The sequence below is a fragment of the Artemia franciscana genome, chromosome 2 (assembly GCF_032884065.1).
Source record: "Artemia franciscana chromosome 2, ASM3288406v1, whole genome shotgun sequence".
Classification (NCBI taxonomy): domain Eukaryota; kingdom Metazoa; phylum Arthropoda; class Branchiopoda; order Anostraca; family Artemiidae; genus Artemia; species Artemia franciscana.
This window is the reverse complement of record NC_088864.1, coordinates 31235937-31256101: the sequence shown is the minus strand read 5'-3', so window position 1 is coordinate 31256101 and position 20165 is coordinate 31235937. Positions and strand designations below refer to the sequence as shown.

Sequence of the window (20165 nt, the reverse complement as noted above, 5' to 3'; positions counted from 1 at the left end):
TAGACACATATAGACCATATTTCCCTCATTTTCCCAAGTGAAAGAAGAAGGCGTCCTCCCCGTTTCCTTAGGCTCAGTCCTTTTAAGATAGAGCGGAGAGCCCTAACATTACTAAGGGTCATGTGTCTGACTTAATTTCAACCAAGACAAACGGTAGAGAAGACTCTAATTGTTTTTGAGTCAAAGAGTTCGTTATAACAAACTGTAAGTAAAGAGCGAATCGGCCCAATAGTAATCGAAACTCTAAAAACCGGAAGTTTCATAGCAATAAATATATGAAAAGAATACATCAAAATCAATAATACCCATTAAAACCTACGAACCAGGAAAAAGTTGCCCGTTTTTCGAAAAAGGAGGAAACACCCTCAAAAAGCGATCTTAATGAAAACCACCATGAGATTCAGCATATTAGAGAACCCTACTTTAAAGGTTTCAAGCTCCTATCTACAAAAAAGTACAATTTCGATATTTATTACCAGGAAAAGGTTTATTTGTTTGTTTTCCATGGGCAGTCATATCAATTTAATAGTCCGACAAGATCGAGGGAGAGTTATTCGAACGGAAATCAAAGTTACTAGTACCCTGTTTCAGCGACCAAAAAGATTTGACGACGACTAAACCTTTTCCCATATTCGTTTTCCCCCCAAAGACATATGATCAAAATTTTGAGAACGGCATTTAATTCAGCATAGTTGAAAGGTTCAGTAACTGTGCCTTTGGGGGGTAAATGACCCCTCATAGTCCCTGGGAAAAAGTCTGCTACATAGTTTGTCCATTCTTAACATATAGTATTTGTATTGGGAAGTATTCATATACATAAATTTTTTGGGAAATTTTCTTTGGGGGGTTTTCCATAGGACTGTAAGGAATGCAATTTCCCATTGTTTACACATATTATCTGTTAGTGGGAAATACACGGAAGTATTTCGAAACTAAACTTTCCATTGGAGGATTTCCCGGGAGACAATCTTCACGGAGTAGGGAGGGGGAGGGTGATAATTCCTAGCGTGATTTGAAAAGCGATTGGAAATTAAATAAAAATGAATAATCTTCAAATGAAAATTAAGAGAATTTTCCAGGGGGAATTGTTCGGAGAGAATTTTCAACGAGGAGGGAATGGTTCTGGGAGAAATTTTTGAGGGGGTATTGTAGCACATGTGAATTTTATTTGGGAGGAGTCTTCCATAGGAGGAGGAGGCTATCCGGGCAAAATTTTCACCAAAAGGGGAAGCGGATTTCCCGGCATGATTTTGTTGAGATCAGCTCACTCTTTTTGTAGTGCATACCAACAAAAAAACTATAAGTAATACAATAGACACGAACGTAAGAGCTTAAGTTAGTAATTTCTTATAACTAAATCCTAGAATTAAGGTGCATCTAAGTTAAGACTAATGAATTTGAAAAGTTTTTGATAGCCTACGAAGGAATTTCTCAAATTCAATATACGTTTAATGTCTTACTGATATTAGACAGTAGTGACTGTTAGTGCCTGAAAAGTCTAAAAGCATGACTATGAGCAAGAATATTTGGGGTTCCCCTGGGGAACGGGAACTTTTAAAGAAAATAGGACAAAAAAGATGGCAAAAAAGGGGACTTATTGATCCAACTTGTTCTTTTGGCATCGGTATTAGCATTGATTCTATTGGTATTTGGTTTTATTATTAGCGTTGTTGTTTTTGTTTTTTTTTACAGTATTCTTTGGTTCAATTATTTTTAACCACATTCGAACCTTTTACGACGTGAATACACCAACAAGTAACTTTTGAATAATATTTTTTTTGTAATATAGAGACTTCCGGCGTAAAATGAATAAACTTCTTCTTTTATTCTCCTTTGATGAATTGCTGCTTTTATTATTACATCTTCTAGCCAAATGCACACAAAAATAAAATAAAAAGATGTTTATTACCTGCTGAAACCAAGTATGTCCTTGTTTTGTGGGGAAATTTTTCCTGCCAGCACGTTCAGTGAATTCAGTAAGTCTGTTGCCATAACGGTGAGACAGGGTATTTTTAAAGAGTTCTTGAGACCTTACATGCGCTAAAATAAAACTGGAATTTAGTAAAGGCAGATTTAAACCGCACATCCATCTTTTCGAAGTCTTTCCAAAGAATTAATTTAGTGGAACATTAATCTAGTAAATATAATATTCAATTTGCTTTAGATTATCGCTTATCATAAATTATATTATCCTACATCTTTCCTTTCTATTATTTTGATATAAAGAAAACTTTATAATCTTGTGCCTGGTCTCTTTTGTTATAAACATTGTAATAACAGAAAAGAAGTGCCTTTCGATTCCCCAATCAAAATTGTTTTCAAATATAATAGTAGCCACCGTAACAATTGTGTCCCAGCGCCTCTCCCCCCAATGGAACCAGATGTAGCCCTAGGCTATGTACAAAACTTGGTTGGTTCTGTTGGTTTGCAGTATCTTTTGTACTTATTTTTCATCAACAGCTGCTATACGATACACAATAATACTAATTTGAAAAAAAAATCAGTAAAGTTTTGCATATTAGCTTATGGCTATCTCTGGTGCCATAAGGAGGGAGTGTTGAGGCGCTTTTCTGAAATCTTTTATGCTGCTCTGCTATCCAATGTTTTGACCAAAGAGATTTTATGTGTGCAAAGAGGAAATATATAGTTTATTCTGGAATCACATTTTAATTATTCCCGGAATCATATTGCGAAACAGATCACGGAATAAAATTATTCAGAGTAAATTATTAGTTCGGCATAAATCGGCACTTAAATATGACCAACTCTTGTTCTGTTCTTGTATGCAGGAATAAATCAAAAAAAGATACAAGAATCACGTTCCATTGGTCAGTATGATAATTTTATTATTAAAAATTTATATAACACCAGGCCAGGAATTGCGCATAGGCCCGGGCCTAGGGGGCCCAATACCGAGGGGCACAAAAAACACTAGGTGATTTTTTCTTAACAAAACCTGGACTGATGTGATTTATCGTCAAAGTGACAAGTGTACTTTGCTGCTGAACTGTCTATTCACAGAAAAGTGATTTTAAAAAAACACAGGAATTCTGCAGCCGCTTATAAACTGTCAAATGTCTCCCAAGAATGGCAGCTGAGAGCTCAATATCACCTCTCTCGTATATTACTTTTGGCTCATCAGTTGCCTTCTGTTAAGGGCGTCCACTATCCCCGAATTTTCATGGATTTCCCCGTAAATCTCTGTGTCCCCCCCAAAAAAAGAAGAAAATGCTTAGGCATAGGGGCGCCAAAGATTTAAATCCGGCCCTGAATAACACAGAGAATTAGTTTTCACAGGTCGTTTCTTCCTCCTTTTTGGTGTCATAAAAACGCTGCGTTCTTCAAGAAGTCAGGATCTATGACTGCACACAAGCATGCAGGCATAAAAAAGGGGTGCATTTTGTTTTGTGTTAATATACCCTAGGTATGCGGGTGAAAGGAGCCATTCGGGCCCATCCCCTCCCTGAAAATCACCCAAAACCTACGCCTCTAGATAGGGAACGGCGGATGTAAGTAAATATCTGACAAATGGCATTTTCACCGAGATTGGTATTGAAGTGTTTTTACATTGTTGATTGAGAATGTTGAGATAATGTTGGAAAAAAGAATGCTTAAATCGATAGATATTTAGCACATATTTCACAAATGTTGTTTGATTTCCCTCAAATGTGGTATTTCAGGATTTCTAATTTTGTTGATTATGAACATGAAGCTAATATTGCAATATAAAAATATGACATACCTTTTTGAAAATCTGAGTCATACAAATAACATAAATCTCAATGATTAGAATGCTTCACCTCATTAGGGTCTCTTATCATACCCCCAGCTTTGCTTATATTATTTACGGAAAATATTACTTATATTGTTTGCGGAATTTATATTATTTACTGCTGTCTGCGGAGTTATCTTGAAAGATCAAATATAATATTTCAACTCGCATTCCGAATGATTCGACGGCCAGCCCTGCAACTCTCACTTTAAACCAGAATGTTTAACTTTTTATTTAAATGCCTCAAGAAGGAATGCCATATCATAAGAAAAATGTGACATTAATGTTAACTGTTTTATCACAGTACTTCGTGAATGTTTGGGCTCACTTAGTTGTATTTTCTGCAAACAATAAATTGCTAGTTAATTTGTATTGGAAGGCAATCTTTAAACAAACATTTTTTTTAGTTCCAAAATTTGTATCAAGAAAATAATAGTCAAGCTTAAGTGTAAAGACTGGGTTTTGAGGATGGCGCAGCCTCCCTCATATATAAGATCATTTCTCCTTTTTTCTTTAAGGTATAAAGCCGATTTTGACTTTTCTTTTGAATATAGATTATTTTTGTATTGTAGATTTTAAGTCTGAGGGTAATATTATAACATTGGAGTCGAAAAGTAAACCAGATTAGGAAGTAAACTGCTCAAGAATTGTGTTCTATTTTCATAAAATTGGGTATTCAGTGACTTTTGAAGTCCTTCATCATAGTATTTGCGCTAGCGTGGACTTTGGGAGGAGTGGTGTGCGTCCTATTTGTTGCAGTATCAGCAACGACACAGCAAAGCAAGCAAACAAAGCAAACTTTCGCATGCAAACCGATTAGGGTTCGCGTAGCGCAGGTGCCGATCTCCTGATTCTCAGCCCTCGGCCGGGGTGCAATGCGTGGTTGGGGGCAACGACACAGCAAAGGAGAAAATACCCCAAGACAAACGGTTTAACACATAAGTGTGGTAAGCCCCCCCCTCCAAATCATCTTAACGGCTAGAGTATCATTTTCATTTCATTGAAACGGTATGTATTTGTACTGTGTGGTCTTATTTTTAAAAATATACAAAAATCACGATATTAATAAATATTTCTGCAAAGAGTCAACGAAAGTAAACTTATTGTTAAATATACTGAAATTAATATTCTCGAAAGTCTCAGCAATTTCAGGTTCTTATATATTCATATTAAACAAAAAATTTTTACAATATATTCTGTTTCAATAAAATGAAAATGACACTTTGGCATTTAGAAGGGTTAAGGAGGGGGGTAGCCCAGCCCAGTTTTCGGTTATTTATGTTTGTTTCGTTTTTCCTTTGGATAATAGTTATAATTTTATACCCCGATGTAGCCTACTATTGGAGATGCTAAAAAAGGTGTTAGCAACTGTAATAGTACATCGGGATATGGGCTGTCAAAGCATCTGTGTCTCAAAAAGCCAGATGTGAGGGCTGCCAAGGGTTGAATTGTATTGTTTCACTGACAACATGAATAATTATGCAATACCAGATAACGTATCATTCTTGAAATTCTAGGAAACATACCAGCAAATTTTTGGCGTCCCAAAATATTTTTTTGTCCCAAATAATTCTAAGTTCAAAAGGAAATGTCACTGCAAATATTATTTTTCTAATTGAAAAAATCATGACTGACATATTTATACCATCTTCATTCCGTATTTTAAGACATCATAAGTGATTTTTTTATAAGCATATTTAATGTGATTTTAAGACATGAAGAAAAAAAAGTTGTAAAATTCCAGTTAAAAAAAAAACTAAGTTAAGAAATATCACTACAAAAGTTTGTTTTTCTAATAGAAAAAAATTACAGCTGACGTATTTATATCATCTTCATTTTGTATTTTTGAAATATCACAAGTGATTTTTTTGTTATTAGTATATTTAATGTAATTTTAAGACATGAAAAACAGCACAAAAAATTTCAAAGTTCAAAAAAATTCGTAGTTACAAAGGGGGGGGGGACGAATATGGGTCCTGCACGGGGGTATCGGGGCTCTGAAAGAGGAAATGGGGACCCAAACTCAAGCGCAAGTCTGGCAATGGAAAACCGGTGTGCTCAGGACCATTACATTACAAAAAGGATACCTGGCTGGCTGTAGTCACTGCAGTTTTTGGTGCTGTTACAATTTGCGTATCGAAACAAGTGTCATTGGCCGTTAAATGAACGAGTACGCTCAATACCTTTAGAGTACAAAAAAGGTTCCTTCCGACTGTATATTCGAATCAATATCAAAACTTAGTTTATTAAACATCATGCCACTTCAAGCTCACTTCAATTACTGAAGCAAAAACTTGGCAAAAAACTCAGATAATAATGTTTCCAGGAATTTCCTTATCTTCAGAAGTAGAGATAACACAATATGGGTCGTAGGAATGATGGGGTACTATGCGCTTAAAGTAATGGGAGATGGGTCCACCTAAAGTAATGGGACATGGGTCTGTTTAAACTCACAGACCCGATACTATTGCCGTAATAGCAGTAATAGTGGCGACATGCACATAACGTCTTTTGGTTAGTTCAACATTCCGCTCATTATGCCTTTTGTTAATTGATCACTCCCCCCCCATCTCCTTCCCTTAACATTCAAACTTAATACCCTCAAACTTAATAAAACTTAACATGTTTTGATTTAGTTCCACACTCCCCTCAGTGTGGTTTATTCTCTGGAAGCTTCACCTGAACGCAGCTGGTATTTTTGAAAATCAAAGGTGAAATTCCCGAAAACAAATATTATATATAAGCATTTTGATTTAGTTCCACACTCCCCTCAGCATTCTCTGAAAGCTCACCTGAACGCAGCTGGTATTTTTGAAAATCAAAGATGAAATTCCCGAAAACAAATATTAGTAAAAGTTAGGAGCCTTAGCCTTAGTAGCAGTAGTAAAAGTATTAGCATTAGCGTGCAAATACCGCCTTTTGCTCCCTGAAATATTCCCTTTATAGTGCTATATATGTCTTCATATTGCATATATTGCCTTTAAATACACCCTGAAAGTTCCAACCTAATATGCTAATCCATTCCTTTTAATTCATTCTGTAGCCTACTATGTTGCAGCTACCATTACAACCATGATTTCTGTTTGTTCTAGATTTCATTTTATTCATTAATAGTAAGTTTTGTTTAGTTTAAGTGTGAATTAAATTAAAAAATAAAGAGTTTAACTTAAAACTTACTTACGACCAGGGGCGTAGCTCCAGCATTTTTATTGGGGGGGGGGGGGGGCATGAGGGGTCTACATTAGGAGAGTCAAGAGGCATGGGCTATATAATAATTTTACCTCCAAATTATTGGGGGGGGGTAATTAACCCCCCTTCCCCCAATATTTTAGGACTATTGGTTCGTTCCGATCGCCCCTGGGGAAAACAAAAAAAACTCACAAACAAATAAACTTGCATCCGTGATCTTTCTTTTAGTAAAAAAAAAAAAAAAAAATGTAATTTTCCACATTTTTGAAGACGGGAGCTTGAAACTTCTACAAGCCTGAAACTAAAGTTCTCTGATATGCCGAATCTAATGATGTGATTTTGATTAGTATCCCTTGAATTTTAAGGGGTATTTTTCCTTTTTCCGAAAATCGGGTAAATTTTCTCAGGTGGGTAGCTTTTGATGGGTAACACTAAACTTAATGAATATTCTATATTTGGAATCAACATAACAAGCAAATTCTTTTGATATTGATATTCTGTTTTTTAGAGTTTTGGTTACTATTGAGCCGTGTCGCTCCTTACTTATAGTTCGTTACCACGAAAAGTTTGACATAACTCTTTATTTTCACTTAAAAAAAACTTCTATTCACTTAACTTCTGTTGGTTTTTAATGTTATACTCAAGGCTCACTAATTGTAACCTGAGCCTCCTTAGCAATGCCTTTTGACTTAACCGCCATTATTGGTCTTGTCTGATTTGATGGTCCATGTTGCTGATTTTCACCCATTTTGAATTTAATTTGTTTGAGTTGTTCTCTTGGTCTTATCGCGTTTGATAGTTCTGGTGGTTCCAAAGGATCATCATTTGTAATAATTGCAAATTTTCGTTTTTTGGGCCTTCCTACGGACATAATATAACCGGTAGTGTTCAAACCTGTAAGCTTAATCACCTAGCGAGTTGAATTTATTTAACAAAAAACAAATTAATTTAAAAATTTTCCGATATTTTTCAAGTTTGAATTAAGCCATTAAAATTATTGCTCAGGCACCATAAATATTTTTTGCAGTTTATATAATAACTTTAAATATCTTAGCATTAATCTCTTAACGTTTTTTGCAGTTTATATAATAACTTTTAATCTCTTGACGTTAAATCTCTCAAGTATATAAGGAGATTTGATTGTTGTGACTTCTGAACGTGTTGTTTGAGCCAAGATAAAATTACTACAGGCGTTTCGTAAATAAACTCAAGGCATGTACTCTCCTTAATGCATCAGAGAAAAATGCCTCCCCATCCAGCTTCACAAATTTATTGGGCCAAAATCGATGATTGCGTTTGTTTTTGCTGGGTTTTTTTTCGCCTAGCAATTTATTCATATAATATATCAAACAGTTCATGGTAACGAACTGTAGTAAGGAGCGACCCGGCTCAATAGTAAACGAAACTCTAAAAAACGGAATTTCGATGCTAAAAGATATATCAAAAGAATCGGATTTTTATGCTGATTTTAAATATATAAGTTTCATCAAGTTTAGTCTTTGTCATCAAAAGTTACGAGCCTGAGAAAATTTGCCTTATTTTGGAAAATAGGGGGTAACACCCCCTAAAAGTCATAGGATCTTAACGAAAATTACACCATCGCATTCAGCGTATCAGAGAACCCTATAGAAAACATTTCAAGGTCCAATCTACAGAAATGTGGAATTTCGTATTTTTTGCCAGAACACAAATCACGGGTGCGTGTTTATTTGTTTTTTTTTTTTTTTTTTTCCCCAGGGGTCATCGTATCGACAAAGTGGTCCTAGAGTGTTGCAAAAGGGCTCATTCTAACGGAAATGAAAAGTTCTAGTGCCCTTTTTAAGTGACCAAACAAATTGGAGGGCACCTAGGCCCCCTCCCACGCTCATTTTTTCCCCAAAGTCAACGGATCAAAATTTTGAGATAGCCATATTGTTCTGCATAGTCGAAAACCATAATAGCTATGTCTTTGGGGATGACTTACCCCCCACAGTCCCTGGGGGAGGGGCTGCAAGTTACAAACTTTGACCAATGTTTACATACAGTAATGGTTACTGGGAAGTGTACCGACGTTATCAGGGGGATTTTTTTTGGTTTGGGTGTGGGGTTCAGGGGAGGGGGCTATATGGGAGGATCTTTCCTTGGAGGAATATTTCATGGGGGAAGAGAAATTCAATGAAAAGGGCGCAGGACTTTCTAGCATTACTACAAAAAAAAACAATGAAAATGTAAACATGAAAAAGTTTTTCAATTGAAAGTAAGGAGAAGCATTAAAACTTAAAACGAACAGAGATTATTACGCATATGAGGGGTTCTAAAAATACTCTACCATAAAGAGCGAGGTATTTAGGAGGAGATAAATACTTCGCTCTTTATGCTAAATTTTTTAAAATAATTTCAACTATTTATTCTACGGCCTTTCTGATTCAAGGGTCATTCTTAAAGAACTGGGATAAAACAAGATTTAGTGTGAAGAGCGAGGTATTAACGAGGGGACCAACCCCCTCATATATATAATCAAAAATATAAGAATATAAAAGTTTGTTACGTAAGTTAATTCTTAAGTTATGTATTTTTTTTACTAATAAAAACGTTCGTTAAAAATAAAAGATCTAGTTGCCTTTTTAAGTAACCGAAAAATTGGAGGGCAACTAGACCTCCTTCCCCGCTCCTTATTTCTCAAAATCGTCTGATCAAAACTAAGAGAAAGCCATTTAGCCAAAAAAAGAATTAATATGCAAATTTCATTTTTATAATTTATGTACGGAGAGCCAAAATCAGACATGCATTAATTCAAAAACTTTCAGAAATTAAATAAAAAAAACAAGTTTTTTTAAATGAAAGTAAGGCGCGATATTAAAACTTAAAACGAACAGAAATTACTCCGTATATGAAATGAGTTGTCCCCTCCGCAATCCCTCGCTCTTTACGCTAAAGCTTTAAATTGTTTTAAAAAGTAGAATTGTGGCAAAGAGTCAAACTTTAGCGTAAAAGAGCGAGGGATTGCGGAGGGGACAACTCATTTCATATACGGAGTAATTTCTGTTCGTTTTAAGTTTTAATATCGCTCCTTACTTTCATTTAAAAAAAACTTGTTTTTTTATTTAATAAGAAAATAAAACCATTGTTTAGTGCGAGCCAAACAATTTTGTTGGTTAATACATGCAGGAATTTGGCAGAGGATATGTCAATTCTTTGACGTAACGAAACTGTCTAATCAGCATCAAATGTCCCAACGGTACTGAAACAAGGAAGTAGACCTTTCTATTTTTATTACCCTTGGCGGTTGGAGACCGCTTCATCATGAGGGTAAATCAACTGTGACACCTTGCGGCTTTGGCTCAATCCAAGGATTGCAAGCGAATTCTGTCAAGTTGGACTAAATTAGAATCATTTCTAATGCATTAAGCCTATATTAATGTGTTGCTGGGATAAAGAATTTCGTCAGGGCTAGGGCTGTCATTATTAATTGGATATCTTTATCAACAAGAAATCAATAAGACGAGAACGAGGGATGCAAATAAATATCAAGTCTATAAACTTTTCAAAAAAGTCTCTGAATATATCGGATACGAAGATGCTGATATTGGATACTGAGGGTACAGATAACAAATATGTAAAACTGCGAGATATCCATGGAGACTAAGGACCATTACGCCTATTTATTTGTTTACAGGCACAAAAATCAGACTGATCAATTGGTTCTTTGTGTTATTAGCATCAAAGCTTTGGTCAATAACAAAAGCAACATAATGGCGAGCTATTTTCTAAAACAAAATTTGCTAAAGTAACATGAGCACCCCAGAAGAGTGGGTATTTGCTCCCTACCCATTAGAAGGTAAAACACCAATAAAACGTACATTTTGCAAGAGGAATTAAATATCAATTTCACATTTTTGATGCGTTTTTGTGCCCCTCTCTCCGTCCGAAAAAATAGCTCCCCAAACAAAAGTCCTGTGTACAGCCCTGTGGACTATACATCAATTTCTGCCTCTCGTCTACCCTCGTCTCTCTCGTAGAACTAATTCTGTATTTATCCGAAGGCTCAGTGAGAGTTGGAATGTCTTAGCATTAAAATGCACCCTTTGAGGAATCTTCCTCCCTCCCAAACTAGCCGAAATATTTTTAAGATCTCAACAAATTTCACTGTCTTAGGTAAATTCCCTGTTGCTTTACAATTCCAAACATTTGCATATACTGGCTTTAAACCTCTACAATGGGGCTCTCTGATCGTTTTGTAGTTAGGGAGGGAGGGAGATGCCTCAAAGGCCCATAGGGCACATTTTAATACCAAGCCTTCTCAACTCTCATCGAGCCTTCAGACAAATACATTATTAGTTCTAAAGAAGAGACGAGGGGAGGGTGGAGGTAGAAATTGATATATAATCCCAAGGGCGGTATCCAGGACTTTTGTTGTTTTTTGGGGGGAGGGGGAGTAAAAAACTTTTAAAAACATAACAAATGTGAAACTGATATTTAATCCATCTTAATGTCTGCGAATACGAAAGTAAAGAGCAACATTAAACCCCAAAATAAGCAAAATTAATTCCGTATAAGAGGGAGATTGCCCCTTCCTCATCCCCACTTCCACCTCATGTTCTCAGAAACTTCGGAGGGTGATCACTATCTCAGAAACTAAATTTTAGTCCATTTTTTTAGAAGTCGAAAGTTATAAGAGACCAACCAGTCGCGGGGAGTATTTTCCGTGGAGGGTATTTTCTGGGAAGATATTTTCCACGGGGGAATTTTCCTGGAGGGAGTTAAACACCGGCTCCTGTCGTTGGCACGTGATTAATAAAATTTAATTTTGTTCTAAGCACCTCCGTTATTTTAAATAAATCAATCTATTACTTTACCCATGCCTTTCCAACTAGAAAAGACGAGACATTATGTTCAATCAAATCCCAATTCGGTCAAACGTAATGCTCACATTTAAAATGAAAACATCAAACTAGTTACGACGGACAGTCTCAATTAACAGAGCATGGGCCAGCGGTAATGTTCTAAAGTAAATAAGGAAGTGAAAGGAAGTAAGTAAATAGATGTATATACCTGTACGGAAAGTGGAAGGTTTTATCTTAAAACTTAACGGTCCCTATTTGAATGCCATAAGATTGTCAAGCTTGCATTATCAAACTATTCATGTTAATAAACAATAAATAAAGAATGACTCTTGTCAAAAGGAACCGAATAGAAACTTTAAAAATAGAAATTTGGAAGAAATGTATAATGAAGGACTAACTGAGCGGACAGGTTTGTGTATCGACATACTCGTGGAAAATTTTGCTTCCTCAATAGAAATGTGCCTTTAGGCTTGGGATTTATTTGACCTGTCCCTATGTAAAAAGCCACTCATTGCTCAGAAATGAACAGAAATATAAAAAAAAGATAGTTTCTTGTGTAAGTACGATATATGGTATCATAAACTAAGTTTGTTTTCATTTCAAAATCTGGGGGGGGGGTACTTGAATTCTCTCAGAGAGCTATTTTCATTTGTCTTTCTTCTTCTTTGGATACACAATCTTACGTATTGAGAGAATATTACGGTGGAATTGTCAAGTAAGCAATTTGAATAACTAAGTACAACAATAAATAATCCTTCTTTTAATATACAGCTTTGAGTGGTTTCGAACCACATCCCTACGCTTCTCCAGCCACTAAGTGGCAAGGGGTTGAAGTCAGGGACGTAATTTGCTATAGGGCAGAGGGGACAACTTCCCATCCCAGACCTCAGTTTTCCTCCAGACCCCAGTTTACCTCCCCCCTCCCAGCTAAAATTTAGTTTCTCCAGAATGTTGTCAAAATTAAAATTAAGTATTCATACAACCCTCCACTGAAACAGGTCATTTTTCTTTAGTACATATTTACCTTTTTTATTGCTACACGGCTCTCGTTTTTCAGTTCTCTCTGTCACTTCCACTTGATTTGGAAAAATTGGCTCCAAAGTTGACCCCCCCCAGAGGATGTGACAAAATTACGCCACTCGTTGGGGTATGGATTTAGTTATCTACTTAGAATGTCGTTGCAAACGATAGACTGGATGACCTCTATTCCCTTTTGAATCAAAATGAATGACCGAATACCTTCCTGGGACATGCGATGAAAAATGAGCACATCACATTTCAAAAACAGTGACATTATCTGAAAATGATCGCATAGAATGGAGAAAACCAAGATTGAAAAAAAAACAAGCAGCAGTCGACCACAAGCTACTCTAATCCGAAGTCGAACGCTGTACCAACAGAACCACGCCTCTAATAATCTAATTTTATATATTAGTGATTTTACCATAATTGTGTAGCTTATTAAGGAGGCTTGGAGGAGGAACATACGGGAGGTCCTCTTACAAACCTTCGGTTAAGGGTTTTGGACCATAATTAATTATAATGATGATATGGTTTTATACTTCTAAGCTTTTTTACTTAAGAAGTGACATCAAACGTGTTATTTTTGGTGCTATATCACACTTACGGATGGTAGAATTCTTAAACTTCAAGTAGATATGAGCAATAGCTCTCAAATGAGCCATTAAACGTCATTCTAAAAAGCTCTGGTTGCCCACTAGCCCCAGCTTTTCCACTTTAGACATGCCACCAAAAGTGTCGTTTTTAGTGCCATTTGGAACTATTGAAAATCTGTTTAGATACCTGCGATACCAATGCGCTCATACTGATACGCTTGATATAAATACGTCCGATACCGATACATTGTGCAGCCCTTTTCCCAGGGACTATGGAGGTTCATATCATCACCAAAACCAAATATATTTAACCTTTGAACTATGTTGAATAAAATTGCTATTTCAAAATCGTGATTTGATGACTTTGGGAGAAGGGGCCTTTAGGGAGGAGGCTAGTTGCCTCCATATTTGGTCACTTAAAAAGAGCACTAGCAAATTTAATTTTCGGTTGAATGAGCTATTATACATATCTCTATGATGTTCTGGTTACCCCTTAGCAGTGCTAGAAAAAATGAAAAAAGGGGGGAGACAGATAGTGCTACCATTACAAAAAAGTCGATGTTCCTTGTTGTTGAAGGAGGGTGGTTGTAGTTACCTAAGAATAAGTTTTCAACCGTGCTGATTCTAATGGTAGACTTTTCATTTTGATCTGACGCCATTTTCGAGGGGTTGCAGACTTTTTTCAAAATCAGCATGAATTCATTTTCGCAATAAACTTTTACTTTTAAGACGAACTAAAATAATAGTTATTATTCCTGAATCAGTGTTAGGTGGAAATTGTTTACCAGGTAGTTTTTTTCTAAACGTGTTTTTAACTTCTGGTTACTATGGGCTGTATTTCGCTCTTGACTAGGCTGCAGCTACCGCTGCAACCATGATAGTTTGACCCAAGAGCAATTGGATAAAGATTTTGAATTTTTGAATTTTTCCTAATTAAAGTTTTTTAAGAAATGCAAAATGCAATATGAAAGTCTAATACGAGCAGAAATTAAAGCATGTAGGAAGTCAAACTTAAAAAGAACATAAATTGCTATGAATAAATATATAGAAGCTACAACAAAATAAGATTAAAATGAATGATCAAGTCAAGCTTAAAACGTACAGAAACTGTGTTAATAAGATTGAAGTTACTTCCACCCTCAAAACCGGTCAAGGCTACAATGCCCCCTATAGTTTGGACTTTATTTTCAAACAGTTCGTGGTAACGAACTGTAGTAAGGAGCGACCCGGCTCAATAGTAACCGAAACTAAACGAAATGAAATTTTTATACTAATAGCTAAATCAAAAGAATTTTTTATATATAAGTTTCATCAAGTTTAGTCTTACCGATCAAAAGTTACGAGCCTGAGAAAATTTGCCTTATTTTAGAAAATAGGGGGAAACAACCCCTAAAAGTCATAGAATCTTAACGAAACCACATCACACTACAAAATCACACCATCAGATTCAGCGTATCAGAGAACCCTTCTGTAAAAGTTTCAAGCTCCTATCTACAAAAATGTGGAATTTTGTATTTTTTGCCAGAAAGCAGATCACGGATGCGTGTTTATTTGTTTGTTTGTTTGTTTTTTTGTTTTGTTTGTTTTTTTCCAGGGGCGATCCTATCAACCCAGTGGTCCTAGAATCTTGTGAGAGGTCTCATTCTAACGGAAATGAAAATTTCTAGTGCCCTTTTTAAGTGACCAAAAAATTGGACGCCACCTAGGCCCCTCCCACGCTAATTATTTTCCCAAAGTCAGCGGATCAAAATTCTGAGATAGCCATTTTATTCAGCGTAGTCGAAAAACTTTATAATTATGTCTTTTGGGACGACTTACTCCCCCACAGTCCCCGTGGGAGGGGCTACAAGTTACAAACTTTGACCAGAGCTTACATATAGTAATTGTTATTTGGAAGTGAACAGACGTTTTCAGGGGGATTTTTAGGTTGAGGAGGGGGTTGAAAAGAGGGGGATATGTTGGGGTATCTTTCCTAGGAGGAATTTGTCATGGGGGAAGAATATTTTCAAGAAGGGAGCGCATTATTTTCTAGCATTATTTATAATAAAACAATTAAAAAGTAATATAAAAAAGTTTTTGTGACTGAAAGTAAGGAGAAGCATTAAAACTTAAAACGAACAGAAATTATTACGCATATGATGGGCTTACCTCCTCCTAATACCCCGCTCCTTACGCTAAAGTATTTTAGTAATTTCAACTATTTTTTCTACGGCTTTTGTGATTCAGGGGTCATTCTCAAGAAATTAGGACAAAATTTAAGCTTTAGGGTAAAGAGCGAGGTACTAACAAGGGGGTGAACCCCCTCATATACGTAATAAGAACACGAGAATACATAAGTTCGTTACGTAAGCTAATTTGTAAGTTACGTTTACATTTTACTAATAAAAACATTCGTAAGAAATTAAAGTTCTAGTTGCCTTTTTAAGTAACCAAAAAATCGGAGGGCAACTAGGCCTCCTCCCCCGCTCGTTTTTTCTCAAAATCGTTCAATCAGAACTATGAGAAAGCCATTTAGGTAAAAAAAAAAAAAAATATGCAAATTTCGTTTTAATTATTCATCTGTGGAGAGCTAAAATCAAAACATGCATTGATTCAAAAACGTTCAGAAATTAAATAAAAAAACACGTTTTTTAACGGAAAGTAAGGAGTGGCATTAAAACTTAAAACGAACAGAAATTACTTCGTATATGAAAGGGGCTGCTTCCTCAACAACGCCCCGCTCTTTACGCTAAAGTTTTTTACTGTTTTAAAAAGTAGAGTTAAGAGAAAGAGTCAAACTTTAGCGTAAAGAACGGGGCGTTGATGAAGAAGCAGCCCCTTTCATATACGAAGTAATCAAACAGTTCGTGGTAACGAACTGTACTAAGGAGCGACACGGCTCAATAGTAACCAAAACTCTAAAAAATGTAATTTTGATACCAATAGCTACATCAAAAGAATTGCATTTCAATGCTGATTTTAAATATATAAGGTTCATCAAGTTTAGTCTTGCCCATCAAAAGTTACGAGCCTTATTTTAGAAAATAGGGGGAAACACACCCTAAAAGTAATAGAATCATAAAAAAAATCATACCATCAAATTCAGCGTATCAGAGAGCCCTACTGTAGAAGTTTCAAGCTTCTATCTACAAAAATGTGGAATTTTGTATTTTTTGCGAGAGGGCAGATCACGGATGCGTGTTTATTTGTTTGTTAGTTGTTTTTTTCCCAGGGGTGATAGTATCGACCCAGGGCAAATTCTAACGGAAATGAAAAGTTCTAGTGCCTTTTTTAAGTGGCCAAAAAAATTAGAGGGCGCCTAGGCCCCCTCTCACGCTAATTATTTTCCCAAAGTGAACGGATAAAAATTCTGAGATAGCCATTTGATTCAGCGTAGTCGAAAAACCTTATAACTATTGTCTTTGGGGACGACTTTCTCCCCCACAGTCCCCGTGGGAGGGGCTACAAGTTACAAACTTTGACCAGTGCTTACATATAGTAATGGATATTGGGAAGTGTACAGACATTTTCAGGGGGATTATTTGGTTGGGGGAAGGGTTGAGAAGAGGGGGATGTGTTGGGGGAATTTTCCATCTAATTTGTCATGGGGGAAGAATATATGAAAGGGGCTGCTTCCTCATCAACGCCCCGCTCTTTACGCTAAAGTTTTTTACTATTTTAAAAAGAAGAGTTGAGAGAAAGAGTCAAACTTTAGCGTAAAGAGCGGTGCATTGATGAGGAAGCAGTCCCTTTCATATACAAAGTAATTTCTGTTCGTTTTAAGTTTTACTGTCGCTCCTTACTTTCAGTTAAAAAAAAACTTGTTTTTTTATTTAACCCAGTTAAAGGACTTATCTCATTTTTGCACCGAATCATTCCGCACTTTTGATACTACTCGTTAAGAATCCTTGAGCAAATTCGGTCCAAAAACGTTCAACATGCCTAACTTTCTGCTTTTAAAAGTTAGCAGTGAAGGGAGGAGTCGTGAGCCCAATTCGCACCTTCAGTCATAGCTGTTTGTTATTTGCAGGAGTCCGGTTATAAAAAGTGCAATATGCCCACCTGTTCTACTAAAATTCCTACTATAAAAATTCTATCTAAAATTCGCTACTAAAATTCGGGGTGTTCCTAACCCCGAGGTATGTATTTTGGACGTTTCAACAATTGTGGATGAATTGACCATCGCAGAATTTGCATTCATTGCCATGGAAAATTAGGGGATACAAGGTGTAAAGAGAAGTAGGATAGTTTTCCTTCAATTTCCATTGAAATGAACCGCTTTCCCGTTTCTAGGATCAACCCTTTTGGGCAGAGTGGCCAGAAAAAATAAGACGCATGGCTCTTTACTTGGTCACTGCCATTTTATTGAATCTGATTTTAAAAGAATACATTTGTCTTATATTTAATCATCGCGTAACGACAAAGGGACTGGCGAATATACTTATTCGACTCCATATAAAAAATAAAGAAAGAGAGGATGAACAATGCTGTTTCAAGTCCACTTTCGTCGGGCGTTTTAAGCACAAAAATCCTCACCTAAGGTCAGCTTCGACACAATTTTCTTATGTTTGAACAATCAAGGCAGCTTTATTTTGTTACTTCATACGGCGCGTTGCTTGTTTTGATTTTAATGTTTCGAATGGTTATGTGGAAAAATTGCCCACGTTTTCCATTTATGTCTGAGAATGTGCTGAAGTGCAATTTAATGTGAGCTTAGTCATGCTAGCTTAAGAAAATTCTTTGGTAGCAAAATTTGTTTTTGTCGTTTTATAGAATCAAGCCTAATTTTTATAGACTAAGCAAACAAACTTTTTGACGAAATGTTAAAAATGATACTAAAAATGAAAACGAGCAGATATTAACTATAAGAAGCCGAATTAAAGAGAAATAAATCGAAAAGAAATTATCATAAATAGCAGAGTCAAACTTACAAGAAAAATATTTTTATCCAATACCTTTATAAGGATAAACATTTTCTTTGGAGGTTCAACTATTAGCTTGCCATCTTTAGCCGTTATAATAAAAAAACAAATTGTTTAAACTATATCTTGCTTTCAGGAAACTGTAAATTGAATCATCTGGTGGTATTTTTTTGTGGGTTAGATGATTTCTGTAAAGAAGGTTTCCTCAAATTTTAATTCTCCTTTCACAATAATCTAACATAAAATTGTTATTGCACGTAACATATATTTATTTTCAATTCCAGCTATGATGCAATGTCAAACAGGAGTTTGGCCCAGGACTGTCACTAGTTGAATCAACTTAATCACTCTAATAGTTCTAAATGGTTAATCATATAAAAATGGGATTATTTCTTAAATTTTCGCTGAAATCATAGCCACAGAGAGGTACCCATAGTAGTAGTAGCAGTGTTATTAGTAGTAACTGTAGTCATTGCAGAACGTAGTAGCAGTAGTAGCCGTAGTACTCGAAGTAGTCGTTGTGGTACCTCAGCATTCTTAGCAATTGCAGTCATCGTAGCAGTCACAGATTTTGCTGTAGTGGCACTAGTCGTAGATGTCATAGCAGCTATGGTTGTCACACTAGTTACATCAGTGTCAAATGATGTTGTAGTCGTACTTACTGTAGCGTAAGTCAGTGCACTTACTGTAGCGTATCAACAGTCAAACAAATTTGGTGAAGTCGCAATAGTGGTAGTACTCAAAGTAGTCGTAGCATTTGTAAAAGCTACAGTAGTCACAGTATATCTTATAATAGTGGCAGTCATATTAGTAAGCAATTCGGGTAATACTGGTCGTGGTAGGATTAGCAGTAGCAGTAGTATTGGTCATAGCAGGTTTGTTGCGATAGCAGTGGTCTAGATTGATTAATAGTGCTTGCAGCACATGCAGTGGTAGCCAAAGGAAAATCACTAGTGGTAAGAGTAGTCGTACTCGTGATCGGAGTAGTAATAGGAGTCTTAATTGTGATTGTAGTAAACAAAGTAGCAGAGGTAACCGCAGTAAGGAGTAGTTGTGGTAGAATTGGTCGGTGGTTTATACGTCATGGTAAGAGAAGCAAAACAGTTGCATTGATAATTGTCATGATCGGAGCAGTCAGGTTAGGACTATCAAGGAGGCACACTCGTGCCTCTATAAAGAGGCGACACACGACAATGTTAAGCGATCTTCGGTTCCAGTGGTCGCAGAGGGATGGGGAGGTATGCATTTCGTAGCCCGAGCTCCAACTAAGAAACCTGCAAAATTTCATCCCCCTCCAACTTTTCCTTCATGGGGAAAATCTGGCCAAAAGTTTCGACCCGTCAACCCCAGCCCCCCTTTAACGTTGTCCGATTGGGCTGAAATTCACAAGTTAAGGTCCCCTAGGGCCCAGGAGCTTATCCGCGAAATTTCAGCTCGATCCGATAACTCCTTCCCTGTTTTCCAGAAACCACGTATAGCCACTTAAAATTCATTTTCTTTTTTTTTCTCGACGCCTACAGGTCAAATCCGACATCGGATCTGGGTGTACGAGGACTCATTCGATGCGGAATTCTCCGAGTAAGTGCCCTTCAAAGTTTCGTAGGAAAATCTTAACCCCCCGAAAGTTTTGACCCCCCAACCCCACCCCCCTTTTAACGTTGTCCGATCGGGCTGAAATTGGTCCCCTACGGCCCAGGAGCTTATCCGCGAAATTTCAGCTCGATCCGATAACTCCTTCCCTGTTTTCCAGAAACCACGCATTAGCTACTTAATTAACGCATTTCTCTCCATAAGAGCCCATGTTGATTTGAAATTTTTAAAAGTTATTGAGAAGTTATATTTACACACATGTAAGTGATTAGCT

General features: G+C 36.4%; 1 protein-coding gene across 1 annotated transcript in view; it reads right to left on the bottom strand.

Moving 5' to 3' along the window:
- Positions 1 to 20165, bottom strand: part of LOC136040187 (CUGBP Elav-like family member 2) — a gene marked incomplete in the record, with an annotated part of 272737 nt that overhangs the window by 241315 nt on the left and 11257 nt on the right. The window contains 1 exon segment of the mRNA XM_065724339.1: positions 1910 to 2040. Coding sequence (XP_065580411.1) covers positions 1910 to 1992 — 83 coding nt within the window.